Source organism: Lepus europaeus, chromosome 5 (genome assembly GCF_033115175.1).
Source record: "Lepus europaeus isolate LE1 chromosome 5, mLepTim1.pri, whole genome shotgun sequence".
In the NCBI taxonomy this organism is placed as follows: Eukaryota; Metazoa; Chordata; class Mammalia; order Lagomorpha; family Leporidae; genus Lepus; species Lepus europaeus.
In genome coordinates this window covers 123,396,321-123,412,395 of record NC_084831.1, presented here as the reverse complement: position 1 = coordinate 123,412,395, position 16,075 = coordinate 123,396,321, and the positions used below count along the sequence as shown (strand labels likewise).

Sequence of the window (16,075 nt, the reverse complement as noted above, 5' to 3'; positions counted from 1 at the left end):
AAGTCAGATAATCATTCAGACACCTCCAGCCACTCATTTTCCCATGCCCCGGTGAGGGAGCTGAACCTACATTCAAACTGCAAATTGCGGGCAACGCTGTGAATTTCCCTAATGAATCTGATGTAGTGCATATGGAAAATCGTTTCGATTTCCAACAGTTCCTTGTTGCTGAAGTTGCCTCTGGACCAAGGCCTCAGCAAAGCGATGACATCAGAGTCGCTCTGCCAGCGATGAGTCTCCAAGTCACTCAGCCAACCTGATCCCAGATTCTGTACCCAGGAACGGTTGTAAAAAGACGAGGTCTGCAGGACATAGAAGGAGATGGGGTCTTCAAACCCTGTGGCAAAAAAGAGAGCAAATTGGAGAAAAAGTCACTGGAGATGAGAATTGATGAAGAAAGCTACCAGCGTGGGGGAACTCAAGAGTCTAGAGAAAAGTAGAGCCATCATTATCTTAGCAGACGTGTGCCCGCCACGGGGTTCCAAGCCTTAATAACCTTCAGAAGAGCAAAAGGACGTAGAGACAGGCATACTCAGAATGAAGCCAGACTGGATATCTTACTACCCAGACATATGTTGGGGAAATCACCACCCCTTAAATAAACACACAAACACAGGCACATACACATGGACCCTCTTGCACCTCCTGGGCAGTTGCCGGGGTTCTTACCAGCTTTGCCTTCACCACTGGGTAGCAGGGCTGCTAGCAATGGAAGTAACAGAAACAGCATTTCGTTCGCAGGTGTTGTTTCTTTCTCTCAGAAAGAAGCTCTTCCTTGATACCTGCTCTGAACAAACTATCCACAATATCTCTACTCTGACTTCCTTCTTCAAACTACTGCAAAATTCTGTCTGCAACAGGGAAATCTCCTTCCCCAAACCCTCAGCCTCCTCCTCAGTCTCTCATTTCCCTTCTGGTTCTGACTGCTCTCCGGCTCCCAGCGTCTCTGGAGGTCATCAGCTTCCATTCCACTGTTCACCCCTTATTTCATATGACGTGGATCAAGTCTCATGTGGCATTGAAACATCACTGTACCACTAGGGACATAGACTTTCTCATTCATAAAGCACACAACTAAAAGGCTTCTCTAGACTGCCTAACATTCTCGTGGCCTTTCTGTCTTCCTTCTCTTGACCTTTTCAATTATTCCATCGGGTTTTCTCTTGTGCCGTCTCATCCCCCATGGCATCCCATCCCTATCTCTGACCTATCCCAAGTTCCCTTTTTGTGTTTTTTTTTTTTTTCTCAAAATTCCCCGTGATTGCCTAGGCTACAATATAAACTAAGTCTCCACAATTCTTAGAGAAGAGCCAGTAGCGATCACAGAAACCACAAGAACGTAAAGAAAAACGTCTTCTGTTTGATTTGCATTGGTGCGTGTTCGCTCACCAAAGAGTCACATAGCACCTATTGAGAACAAGGTGTCCTGCTGTACTTATGAAGATACAGTGTTTGATGAGATAATGGCTTTGCTCTTGAAAAGGAAAAAATACTCAAACTGAGAAGTATATGTCTTTGGGAATGGTGTTGTGGTGCAGCAGGTTAAAGTCCTGGCCTTCAGTACCAGCATCCTACATAGGTGCTGGTTTGAGTCCTGGCTGCTCCACTTCTGATCCAAATCCCTACTAATGTGCCTTGGAAAGCAGTAGAGATGTCCCAAGTGCTTGGGCCCCTGCACCCACATGAGAGACCCAGAAGAAGCTCCTGGCTCCTGACTTCAGATTGGCTCAGCTCTGGCTGCTGTGGCCATTTGGGGAGTGAACCAGCATATGGAAGACCTCTCTCTCTCTGTCTCTACTGCTCTCTGTAACTTTGTCTTTCAAATAAATAAAATAAATCTTTAAAAAAGGAAGGATATGTCTTGGTATGCTGAATTCTGTTATAATGCTTAAACTCTCCAAATATAAAAATGAGCAATCTTACGTGAAACAGTATCTTTTGAAATGACAATTCTTAACTGATATTTGTCCACTAAGATTCTTGAATTCAGTGACTGGATGAGGATTTCCTTTCTATTGTCTTATTGTACTGTATCTCCACCGAATAGAGTATCTGGAGAGTGGTAAGGGCTTTGGAAGTATTTGTTGAGTATATGAAAGAATTCATGGGACCAGTTCTGTGGCACAACAGTTAACACCCTGGCCTGAGGTGCTGGCATCCCATATGGGCTCCAGTTCGATACCTGGCTGCTCCACGTCCAAACCAGCTCTCTGCTATGGCCTGGGAAATCAGTAGACGATACCCCAAGTCCTCGGGCCCTGTACCCGTGTGGGAGACCCAGAAGAAGCTCCTGGCTCCTGGCTTCGGATCGGCTCAGCTGCGGCCATTGCCTCTCCTCTTTCTGTGTAAATCTGACTTTCAAATACATAAATAAATCTTTAAAAAATAAGAATTCATATCTAATTACTAATTTTTAGGTTAATTACTTTTTAAAATATTTATTTATTTATTTGAAAGGCAGAAATACAGAGAGAGAAGGAAGGAGAGAAAGAGAGATCTTCTATCATCTGGTTCATTCCCCAAATAGTTGCAACAGTGATGGCTGAGCCATGCTGAAGCCAGAGCCAGGAGCTTCCTCTGTGTCTCTCACATGGGTGCAGGGCCCAAGTACTTGAACCATCATCCATTGATTTCCCAAGTGCTTCAGCAGAAAGCTGGATCAGAAGCAGAACAGCCAAGACTTGAACCAGCACCATATGGAATGCCAGCACTAAAGGCAGAGGCTTAACATACCATACCACAGCATCAGCCCCTAATTAATTTTTATGGAAGATATCATCAATAAAATATTTTAAAGACATTCTTAAAAATTAGTTGTAATCCTGCACAATGAAATGAAAATCTTATTCAATTTTATTTAGAATAAGAGCAAATATTACCAAGCATGATGTTTTTGTAGAGCATTCAGATATAAATTTCCCATTAGTTAAAATAAGACCAGTCAGAACTTTGGATAAATGAAGCTAATAGAGTAGTCTCAAATTATTTATCCAGATCCCCTTCTTATTAGTCTTATTCAGATATTCCATGGTTGTCTTGTTCTGAGGACTGGCAGGTGTGCTGCAGCTTAATTTATTCCAAGTTTCTGTCTCTACATGAGAGGAATTCTAAACAGAAACACAGATAAGGTCCTAGAAGAGGAGCATGGTTTATTTAAGGGAATTAAAAAGATAGTGCAGCCTCAGAAGTATATGTAAGCAGCCTTATGAGGAGAATCCTCCTCACCCCCGTGTTACCTGCCCCCTTTATTAGAGGTGGTGCCCTAATCGAATATACAAATGGAGTGGAGTTTGTGCAGTGTGCATGATTATATCTGGGAAGGTGTTCTGACTTCTCTGCATGGAGCTCAGAATACGTGTATTCAACACTGCATCTTCCTCATCGTGGAGGAGACTTAGGAGCATCGTGGGAAAGTGAGTGTGCTGCACTGGGATGGGTGGGGCTGGAGAAATTAGTGGTGCAGGGATAAGGCACAGAGACTGCTGGAAATCGCTCAGCTCTCTTTCCCTCACTAACTCCCCATCTAGCTCATATCAGTCTCTGCCTAATAGGCTTGCATTCCCCTTCATGACATTTACAAGTGTTCAAGGGCTGTTGAATTTTTGTATATGCCTTCAGAATACCATCATTATAAATTTTTTGGCTCTTTATTTTGTTATTTCTTGGCTTACCAGAAAACAATTTATCTCATGCTGATTTAGGGAGAAAAATTTTGGAAAAGTTAAAATTAGAATAGAAAAAGCTCAAAAGAGTTTCACCTTTGCAATTATAAAAAAGATTTATTTATTTATTTATTTATTTATTTATTTATTTATTTTGAAAGTCAAAGTTCCAGAGAGAGAGAGGTTGAGACAGAGAGCTTCATCAGCTGGTTTATCACACCCCTCCCAGCCCAGATGGCTGCAATGGCCAGTGCTGGGAACTTCATCTGGATCTCCCATGCGGGTGGCAAGGACCCAAGTGCTTGGATCATCATTTGATGCCCTCCCAGGTGCATTAGCAGGAAGCTGGTTTAGGAGCAGAGCAGCTAGTACTCAAACTAGCAATATAGATCACATTTTATTTTATTTTTGTCCTGGAAATGGATATCCCACAATGAAGCCACTATTTGTGATGCTGCCATCCTATAGTGCTGGTTTGAGTACTGGGTGCTCTACTCCTAATCCACCTTCCTGCCAATGCACCTGGAAAGGCATCAAATGATGACTCAAGTACTTGAGCCCTTTTTACCCACATGGGAGATCTAGATGAAGCTGTGGGCTCCTGGATTTAGTTTGGACCAGTCCTAGCTGTTGTGGACATTTGATGAGTGAACCAGAGGATGGAAGATACCTCTCTTTCCCTTTATTTCTCTACCTTTCAAATAATTAAACAAATAAATCTTTAAAAAAACAACAGAATTAGATATGACTGAGATGTTCAGATTATTAGAACGAATTTTATACAATTATATATTTAATATTTTAGAAGTTCTATTAAAAATTAAACTGACAAACATGGGAAGTTTCATCAGAAAGAAATTATCATTGAATATTTTATTTTTTAAGATTTATTTATTTATTTGAGAGGCAGAGTTACAGACAAAGAGAGGCTGAGACAGAAAGAGACATCTTCCATCTGCTGGTTCACTCCCCAAATGGCCACAATGGTTGGAGCTGGGCTGATACAATACCAAAAGCCAAGACCTCCTTCCAGGTCTCCTACATGGGTGCAGGAGCCCAAATATTTGGGTCATCCTCTGCTGCCTCTCCAGGTGCACCAACAGGGAAGTGGATAGGAAGTGGAGCAGCCATGACTTGAACCAGTACCCATATGGGATTCTGTTGCTCCAGGCAGAGGCTTAAGCTAGTATACCAAACTTCACTTTACTCTGTATATATATATTTGTTGGTGAGGTGTGTTTCTTGCAGGCAACAAATAAATGGATCTTGTTTTTTAACTCATACACCCAGTCAGTATCCTTTAATTTGAGAATTTAGGCCATTTACATTCAAGGTTATTATTGATAAGGGATAACTTGACCCTGCCATTTTCTCATAAATATTCCTATTTTTGCCTTGGATTTCTTTTGTACTTTCACGAGGAGATTTTCCATCTTCACATTCTTTCATAATGATGACTATCTTTGTGTTTGTGTGTGTTGTACATCCTTAAATATCATTTGTGAGGCTGGACAAGTCGGGACGAGTTCTTTCAATTTCTGATTAGTTTGGAAGGTCTTTATTTGACCTTCTTTTATAAACGAGAACTTTGCAGGGTACAGTATTCTAGGATAAAATGTTTCCTTTTTTCTTTTGGGACTAGCCTATGTCTCCATTATCTCTTATCATGTAAAGTTTCTCATGAGAATCAGCTGTCAATCTAATCGAAGATAAACTGGCATTTCTCTTGTGCACATATTTTACTGTTGAAAGTTTGACTACAATGTGTCATGGTGAACAACTTTTCTGGTCTTGTCTATAAGGAGTTATATGTTCATTCTGTACTTGGATGTCTCCTTTTTTCCAAATTATTGAAGTTTTCTGATATTATTTCAGTGAATAAGCCTTCTAATCTATTTCCTCTTTTCACAACTTCAGGAACTCCTAAGACGTGGGTAGAAGGTCATTTGATAGTATCTCATAAATTTTGAACACCACTTCCAGCTTTCCTAATTTTTCTTCTCTTTTTATCAGATAGATATTTCTAGAGATTTGTCTTCTAGCTTGGGTATTTTTTCCTCTGCCTCCCCAGGTCTTTTGCTAAGAATTTTTACTGTGTTTTTTGTTGGACATACTGAATTCTTCATTTCTAATATTTCAGTTTGATTTCTCATCAATATCTCTATCTCTCAGAAAAATTTTTCATCGATGTCATGTATGGATTTCTTTACATCATGAATTTGCTTCTCACTATTTTTGAGTAATCTTATGATCATTCTTTTGATTTTATTTTCAGAAATTTCATCAGTCTCTTTGTCTTCATGTTCGAATATTGAAATGTTGTATTTCTTTGAGAGTCATATTTTCTTCATTGTTCATGTTTCTCATATGTCTACATTTGTTTTTAGGCATTTGTATAACCTCTTGTTGGCTTTATCCATTGATGGCTTTAGTCTTTGAAATATTTCTCTGTGGCTTAGTGTAGTATCTAGACCTTCAGTGGATCACCAGAAATGTGTTTCATTTCACTGTTTCATTTCCTCTCTGTCAAGGTGATCAGTGCATATGGTGAGTCCACAGTGGCTACACACTCCACCCAGGCAAGGCATATGAGCCACACAAAGGATCTGTGTGCTCCTCACTGTGATTACAAAGACCTCCGCAATGACCCAATTTAGGCACTCAGAGAACTTTAATGCTCTGAAGCCAGATACAGTGACTGCCCAGAGACCCAGCTACATACCCTATACCCTATCATGCAATCCTAGAATTCCCACAGTCATAACACACAGGGCTCCTGCAGTCACAGCAAACAGGGGATCCACTCTCAGCCCCATGAGACAGATCATTGACAGAGAGAGCTGAGGCACTCCCAGAGCCTGATGCCTGCTTGTGCTCTGCCTTGGCAGTTTGAGTACAGGTACCCATGGTGGAGTGAGGGAAGGGGAGTGCATCACAAGCTTAAGTGGGTACCCTGGCTGCTGCCAACATTCAGGCCAGACTCAAAGTCACTGGGGACAATGGATTTATCCCTCCACTTTAATTTTTTTGTCACACGTGCAAGAGCCACAGCAGCCTGTGCTTGCCTTATTAAGATGGTGACTTCTGGGCCAGCACTGTGGCAGAGTGGGTTAAAGCTCTGGCCTGAAGCGCCGGCATCCCATATGGGCACCAGTTCTAGTCCTGGCTGCTCCTCTCCCATATGGGCGTCAGTTCTAGTCCCGGCACTCCTCTTCTAATCCAGCTCTCTGCTATGGCCTGGGAAAGCAGTAGAAGATGGCCCAAGGCCTTGGGCCTCTGCACCCATGTGGGAGACCCAGAAGAAGCTCCTGGATCCTGGCTCCTGGCTTTGGATTGGCACAGCTCCGGCTGTTGTGGCCATCTGGGGAGTGAACCAGCGGATGGAAGACCTCTCTCTCTGTCTCTACCTCTCTCTGCAACCCTTTCAAATAAATACAATAAATCTTAAAAAGAAAAGAGATGGTGACTTCTCCCTGCGAGTTGCCAGGCAGCCTCATGGGTGGGATGGGAAGCAAGCCATATGCTCACCCTTCATGGGGTTAGGCAGCCTCTCTGCTCCTCACTAGAACTCAAGGCCAGACTCAAAGTCAATATGTTCCACAAGGTTCTCTCTCAGACAATATCATCAGTGACATTGGCTGCCACGGATTCCTCTTACATTGCCCTAAGAAAGCTGCATCTTGTCTAACCCACAGCTATGGGAGACACCAATGGTGTCCCTGCTCACTGCTGAATGTTTCTACTGTGTATGCTGCTCCATGGCATCTCTCTTCTTTCTGTAGAATTTCTACTGCAACCTTCTCTTCAATTCTCCCCTGGGAGTACAGTTAGTTAGTCCACTTTTCTTTTGTTATCTTCATGTGGCCAAATCAGTAGGTCTTTTCCTTATTCAGCCATGTTGGACCTCCCAGAAGGGGAATTTAGAATGGCTGCTTTATGGACACTTAATGAGCTTCAGAAAACACAGAGAAACAAATCAGTACATCTCATTGTGAAACAAGTCTAACAGAGATTCAAATAATTTGTAAAAATCAAACAGAAATCCTTGAGATAAAAATACACTAAACAAAATGAGCAGTGATATACAAGCCATCAGTAGAAGAATATGAAAAATAGAAGAAAAAATCAATTTTCTGAAATACAGATTATTTGAAAATACACTGTCAGAGGAGAAAAAAAGGAAAAAGTATAAATAAAACTTACACGAAATGTAATACAAATAAAAAAGTAAATACTTGGGTTATTAAGATTTAAGAGGGACTTGAAAACACCAAAAAGGTAAAAAGCTGGTTCAAAGAATAATAACAGTAAACTTCCCAAACCTAGGGAATAATAGAAATATCCAGATTTATGAAAGTCAAAAGTCATGAGTTGGAGGATCCAAGATGGCTGAATAGGGTATAGCTACACTAACCTAAGCTTCTCTGGGATATGAAAAGAACAAAGCAAGTATTACATTTCCAGAGGTCTTACTGATGGAAATTTTCTGCAAAGAAGTAAAAAAAAATGAAGACTCTGTGGGACAAGAGGAGAAAAGACAGAGACACTGCTGCAGATGGCTGTGCGGTACAGCCAGCTGCCACACGTGAGCCACCATCTTCTCACCTCAAGGGAGGAAGAAATCACTGAGTGCCCCTCCAAGCTCACAGATTTCACAGAGACAGAATTCCACGGTCACTAACTGACTTTTACTTCAGCCCAGAGAGCTGACTGGGGTCTGAGCAACTGCCAGGCTTGGAGCAGGCTTGCTTTGCTTCCCTCTCCTACCCATCCAAGCATCTGACTATCAGCATCATAGTCAGACTCCAGGCAAATCTGGGGGCAAAGGAGAGATCCCCTGCATCCTACAACTGTGGACGTTTGGGGGCATTAGCTCCAGAGTTACACTCACACACTCTTGTGAGCCAGGGGAAATCACCTAAGCTGCTAGAGGCTTAAGCTAGAAACAGCAAATAAAAGAATCCACTCACACAATGGGAGATCACACAATGTGGAGATCACACAATGGGAGATCCACTATACCTGCAACACCAGCACTGTCACAATTTGATCTAAATGTCTTAGTGGGTGCCACAGCAATCTAACCAGTGGACAGAGGGGAGAACCTACCTGCATTCCACCTCTCTCCACTCATACCCCCAACAGTAAATTCTCCTGTATACTTTGTAGTCCCCTTGTAGGACTGGAATAGGTCCACTTCACATCCTCTAGTCCTAGGATAGAGCTGTTGGTATTATATGACACAGACCCAGTTGGACTCTCCCAGTAGAACCTGAGGAAGGGTCCATGAGTATGACACAGTCCTACAGCCACAGCGATTGGTGTCCCAAACCCCAGTATCACTCAGGCTCACCAGTAGAACAAGAGAGCAGCTGCCATCATCTCCCCCAGCACTAAAAACAAGGCTTTGGCTATCACATTTGCCAAGGAGATTGACGCCAAATTCTGTGAGACAAAGATACACACCCAAGTAAACCCTTATTCAGCTCAAAATCACACTTCTATCCCCATGAAATGCAGCAGACTCATCTACTGTATCACTTATAGACAAAGCTGACATCGAGCTGGGCTCACGTAGAAACAAAGCCAAAGCAACAAATCCAATGATACTTCACATTACAGCTAAACCATAAACTCTTTCCAATAAAATCTACTCCATAAAAAAAGGGAAAGATACACTGATGGACAGATGTTAATGTAGGGACACATTCCTCCCATTGTTCACATCTTATATTATTATGGTCTATTTGTCACGCTCTATAAACCACAACCAGATTCCCCTATTATTAACATCTCATACTAGCATATATGAGCATATATATATATATATATATATATATATATATATACTAGCATATATATAATACTACACCCAGCCTCCCCTACTTTTTTTCATCCAAACATTTAATCTCTGGTAATGACCATTATACATTCATATTGAGGTTTTCTTTTAACTCCCATATTGGAGGAAATACTTTTTCTGTCTCTGTTATTTCAGTTAACATGATGCCCTCTTACATAATTAATTTTTCTACAAACAGCAGGATTTCATTTTTTTATGGTAAAGTATCATTTCATTGTGTATAAAGACCAATTTTTTTTGTCCAGTCATCTGAGGTTGGACATGTTGGAGGATTCTGTATCTTGGCTTTTGTAAACAGTGCTACACAACATACTGGAGCAGCTATCTCTTTGATACAATGATTTCACACTTTTTTAGATATATGCCCACATAGGATTTCTGAGCTTTATGGACATTCAACTGCTAGTTTTTTAAAGAAATCTAAATCTCCATACAATTTTCTACAATGGCTTCACTAATTTCACACCCATCAACAGTGTATAAGAACTTCCCCTTCTCTATATCCTTGCCTACATCTCTTACTCTCTGCCTTTTTTAAATAATAGACATTCCTTTAATATTTATTTATTTATTTATTTATTTATTTATTTCAAAGAGTGACAGAGAAGAACAGACAGGGATGGAGATCTTTCATTTGCTGACTCATGCCCCAAATGTCTGCAGCATGCAGGTCTGGGCTATACTGAAGCCAGGAGCCAGGAACTTCACTCTGGTTTCCCACATAGGTAGTAGGGGCCCAAGTTAAATTATGCCTGTATGAGGATGATATGACAAAGATTCCACCAAAATTCTATTGGAATCTATAAAAGATTTTGGTGGGGGGCGGAGCCAAGATGGCGGATAGTGAGGACGTGTGCCTTAGTTTGGGAAAATAAACTTTCATAAAAGTGGAATTACTGTAGCCTCAGGAAAAGACTCAAGAAAAAAACTGCAGAGGAAACGCTTCCGGATCTTGTGGATGAGACACAGAAGACTTACAGGGAGCCCACCACGTGGAAAACCAACCGAGACGAGCCTAGCGGCAGCGGCGAAAGAAAAGCCAGAGCCACAGAATCTCGCCAGTGCGGGAACGGAGGAGGGTAAGACAAAGACCTCAGAAGTCCAAGACATTGGGGGGAGGGGGAACAGAGGCCTCTCCCTTCACTCACCAAGCAAAACAAAGAGCACCGCGATTTTACATATGTAAAGCTCAGCCAAACTCAGTATCTTTAGCGAAACTGGAGAACACATTGAGGGCTGCATAAACTCTGTGTATGGCCCCAGGGGTAGATCAAATGAATACTCACAGAGGCCAGATCTCAACTACCCTCAACTCCACTCCCAACTGAGTCAAAAAAAGAGAGAGAGAGAGAGAGAGAGAGAGAGCGAGCCAGCAAGGAGCAAGTAATCTGGGAGAGTCGCTCTTTACACAGCGTTAAACCTGAAGAAACAAGCATAGCTCTCTGGCCACACCCATCACAGCCCCTAAGGCTCCAACAAAGCAGACAGCTCACTTAGAGGCATAGTATAACGAGAGAAAAAAACAAAAACAAAAACACAACAAATTATCTCTAACATGCCAAGCAAGAAACATAGAAGCGGAGGTACCAAGAACAAGGAAGGCACTATGACGCCCCCAAGTGAACAAGACACGCCAATGCAAGATTATGAAGATGAAGAGATAGAGGAAATGCAAGAAGCAGATTTCAAAAAATTGATAAGAACATTAAGAAGTTCTCAAAAACAAATTCTTGAACTACAGAAATCCTTAATGGACAAGATAGAAAATCTCTCCCGTGAAAATGAAATATTAAGGAGGAATCAAAATGAAATGAAAAAACTAGTGGAACAGGAAACTGCGATAGTGACAAAAAACCACAATGAAATGAAGAACTCAATAGATCAAATGGCAAACACATTAGAGAGCCTTAAAAACAGAATGGGTGAAGCAGAAGAGAGAATATCGGAATTAGAAGACAGAGAACAGGAAAGGAAACAGTCAAATCAAAGAAAAGAAGAAGAAATCAGAAATCTAAAAACTACTGTCAGGAATCTACAGGATACTATTAAAAAACCCAACATTCGGGTTCTAGGAGTTCCTGAAGGCATGGAAAGGGAGAAAGGATTAGAAGGCCTTTTTAGTGAGATACTAGCAGAAAATTTCCCAGGTTTGGAGAAGGACAGAGACATCCTAGTACAGGAAGCTCAGAGAACCCCTAATAAACATGATCAAAAGAGATCCTCACCACGAAACGTCGTAATCAAACTCACCACAGTGAAACACAAAGAAAAGATCCTAAAATGTGCAAGAGAGAAACGCCAGATAACTCTCAGAGGATCTCCAATTAGACTTACAGCTGATTTCTCATCAGAAACCCTACAAGCCAGGAGAGAATGGCGAGATATAGCCCAGGTACTAAGAGAGAAAAACTGCCAGCCCAGAATATTATATCCTGCAAAGCTCTCATTTGTGAATGAAGGTGAAATTAAGACCTTTCACAGCAAACAGAAATTGAAAGAATTTGTTGCCACTCGTCCAGCCCTGCAAAAGATGCTTAAAGATGTGTTACATACAGAAACACAGAAACATGGTCACCAATATGAAAGAAGGTAAAGGAAGGAAACCTCACAGCAAAAGATCACAGGAATCTCAAACCAGATATTAGAAAATATCTTTGGCAAATGGCAGGGCAAAGTTACTCCTTCTCAATAGTCACATTGAATGTTAATGGCTTGAACTGTCCAGTTAAAAGACACCGATTGGCTGACTGGGTTAAGGAACAAAACCCATCTTTTTGCTGCTTACAAGAAACTCATCTTTCCAACAATGATCCATACAGACTGAAAGTGAAAGGCTGGAAAAAGATATACCATGCCAACAGAAATGAAAAAAGAGCGGGCGTAGCCATCTTAATATCGGACAACATAAACTTTACCACAAAAACTGTCAGGAGAGACAAAGAGGGGCACTATTTAATGATTAAGGGATCCATTCAACAGGAAGATATAATGATTATCAATGTATATGCACCTAATCACAGGGCACCAGCTTATTTAAAAGACTTGTTAAGAGACCTAAAGGGAGACTTAGACCCCAATACAATAGTACTGGGGGACTTCAATACTCCACTCTCAGAGATAGACAGATCAACAGGGCAGAAGATCAACAAGGAGACAGCAGATTTAAACGACACTATAGCCCAAATGGATCTAACAGATATCTACAGAACATTTCATCCTACATCTAAGGACTTTACATTCTTCTCAGCAGTACATGGAACCTTCTCTAGGATTGACCACATACTAGGCCATAAAGCAAGTCTCAGCAAATTCAAGAGAATTAGAATCATACCATGCAACTTCTCAGACCACAAAGGAATGAAATTGGAAATTAGCAACTCGGGAATCCCCAGAGCACGTGCAAACACATGGAGATTGAACAACATGCTCCTGAACTAACAATGGGTCATAGAAGAAATCAAAAGAGAAATCAAAAATTTTCTGGAAGTAAATGAGGATAACAGCACAACATACCAAAACCTATGGGATACAACAAAAGCAGTGCTAAGAGGAAAGTTTATATCAATAGGTGCCTACATCAAGAAATTGGAGAGGCACCAAATAGATGAGCTTTCAAGTCATCTCAAGGATCTAGAAAATCTGCAGCAAACCAAACCCAAACCCAGTAGAAGAAGGGAAATAATTAAAATCAAAGAAGAAATCAACAGGATTGAATCCAAAAAAACATTACAAAAAATCAGCCAAACGAGGAGCTGGTTTTTTGAAAAAATAAACAAAATTGACACACCATTGGCCCAACTAACTAAAAAAAGAAGAGAAAAGACCCAAATCAATAGGATCAGAGATGAAAAAGGAAACATAACAACAGACACCACAGAAATAAAAAGAATCATCAGAAATTACTACAAGGAATTGTATGCCAGCAAACAGGGAAATCTATCAGAAATGGACAGATTCTTGGACACATACAACCTACCTAAATTGAGCCAGGAAGACATAGAAAACCTAAACAGACCCATAACTGACACAGAAATTGAAACAGTAATAAAGGCCCTCCCAACAAAGAAAAGCCCAGGACCAGAAGGATTCACTGCTGAGTTCTACCAGACATTTAGAGAAGAACTAACTCCAATTCTTCTCAAACTATTCAGAACAATCGAAAAAGAGGGAATCCTCCCAAATTCTTTCTATGAAGCCAGCATCACCTTAATTCCTAAGCCGGAAAAAGATACAGCATTGAAAGAGAATTACAGACCAATATCCCTGATGAACATAGATGCAAAAATCCTCAATAAAATTCTGGCCAATAGAATGCAACAACACATCAGAAAGATCATCCACCCAGACCAAGTGGGATTTATCCCTGGTATGCAAGGATGGTTCAACGTCCGCAAAACAATCAACGTAATACACCACATTAACAGGCTGCAGAAGAAAAACCATATGATTCTCTCAATAGACGCAGAGAAAGCATTTGATAAAATACAACACCCTTTCATGATGAAAACTCAAAGCAAACTGGGTATGGAAGGAACATTCCTCAATACAATCAAAGCAATATATGAAAAACCCACGGCCAACATCCTATTGAATGGGGAAAAGTTGGAAGCATTTCCGCTGAGATCTGGTACCAGACAGGGATGCCCACTCTCACCACTGCTCTTCAATATAGTTCTGGAAGTTTTAGCAGAGCTATTAGGCAAGAAAAAGAAATTAAAGGGATACAAATCGGGAAGGAAGAACTCAAACTATCCCTCTTTGCAGATGATATGATTCTTTATTTAGGAGACCCAAAGAACTCTACTAAGAGACTACTGGAACTCATCGAAGAGTTTGGCAAAGTAGCAGGATATAAAATTAATCCACAAAAATCAACAGCCTTTGTATACACAGGCATTGCCACGGCTGAGGAAGAACTCCTAAGATCAATCCCATTCACAATAGCTACAAAAACAATCAAATACCTTGGAATAAACTTAACCAAGGACATTAAAGATCTCTACGATGAAAACTACAAAACCTTAAAGAAAGAAATAGAAGAGGATACCAAAAAATGGAGAAATCTTCCATGCTCATGGATTGGAAGAATCAATATCATCAAAATGTCTATTCTCCCAAAAGCAATTTATACATTCAATGCAATACCAATCAAAATACCGAAGACATTCTTCTCAGATCTGGAAAAAATAATGCTGAAATTCATATGGAGACACAGAAGACCTCGAATAGCCAAAGCAATCTTGTACAACAAAAACAAAGCCGGAGGCATCACAATCCCAGATTTCAGGGCATACTACAGGGCAGTTGTTATCAAAACAGCATGGTACTGGTACAGAAACAGATGTATAGGCCAATGGAACAGAATAGAAACACCAGAAATCAATCCAAACATCTACAGCCAACTTATATTTGATCAAAGATCCAAAACTAATCCCTGGAATAAGGACAGCCTATTCAATAAATGGTGCTGGGAAAACTGGATCTCCATGTGCAGAAGCTTGAAGCAAGACCCATACCTTTCACCTTACACAAAAATTCACTCAACGTGGATTAAAGACTTAAATCTATGACCCGAAACCATCAAATTATTAGAGAGCATTGGAGAAACTCTGCAAGATATAGGTACAGGCAAAGACTTCCTGGAAAATACTCCAACAGCACAGGCAGTCAAAACCAAAATTAACATTTGGGATTGCATCAAATTGAGAAGTTTCTGTACTTCAAAAGAAACAGTCAGGAAAGTGAAGAGGCAACCGACAGAATGGGAAAAAATATTTGCAAACTATACTACAGATAAAGGGTTGATAACCAGAATCTACAAAGAAATCAAGAAAATCCACAACAACAGAACAAACAACCCACTAAAGAGATGGGCCAAGGACCTCAATAGACATTTTTCGAAAGAGGAAATCCAAATGGCCAACAGACACATGAAAAAATGTTCAAGATCACTAGCAATTAGAGAAATGCAAATCAAAACCACAATGAGGTTTCACCTCACCCCGGTGAGAATGGCTCACATCCAGAAATCCTCCAACAATAGATGCTGGAGAGGATGTGGGGAAAAAGGGACACTAGCCCACTGTTGGTGGGAATGCAAACTGGTTAGGCCACTATGGAAATCAGTCTGGAGATTCCTCAGAAACCTGAACATAACCCTACCATACAACCCAGCCATCTCACTCCTTGGAATTTACCCAAAGGAAATTAATTTGGCTAATAAAAAAACCATCTGCACATTAATGTTTATTGCAGCCCAATTCACAATAGCTAAGACCTGGAACCAACCCAAATGCCCATCAACAGTAGACTGGATAAAGAAATTATGGGACATGTACTCCATAGAATACTATACAGCAGTAAGGAACAATGAAACCCAGTCATTTGCAACAAGATGGATGGATCTGGAAAGCATCATGCTGAGTGAATTAAGCCAGTCCCAAAGAGACAAATATCATTTGTTTTCCGTGATCGGCGACAATTGAGCACCAAAGGGGAAACCTGTTGAAGTGAAATGGACACTATAAGCAACAATGAACTGATCAGCTCC

At 40.8% G+C, this 16,075-nt stretch overlaps 1 protein-coding gene across 1 annotated transcript in view; it reads right to left on the bottom strand.

The window, feature by feature from the left end:
* LOC133759219 (T-cell surface glycoprotein CD1a-like) overlaps window positions 1–730 on the bottom strand; it is a 40,948-nt gene extending 40,218 nt beyond the window's left edge. The window contains exons 1-2 of the mRNA XM_062190166.1: window positions 670–730; window positions 71–337 (exon numbers count right to left, since the gene is read on the bottom strand). Of these exons, the coding sequence (XP_062046150.1) occupies window positions 71–337; window positions 670–730 (328 nt within the window). The remainder of the gene's footprint in view (window positions 1–70; window positions 338–669) is intronic.
* Window positions 731–16,075: the final 15,345 nt, after the last annotated feature.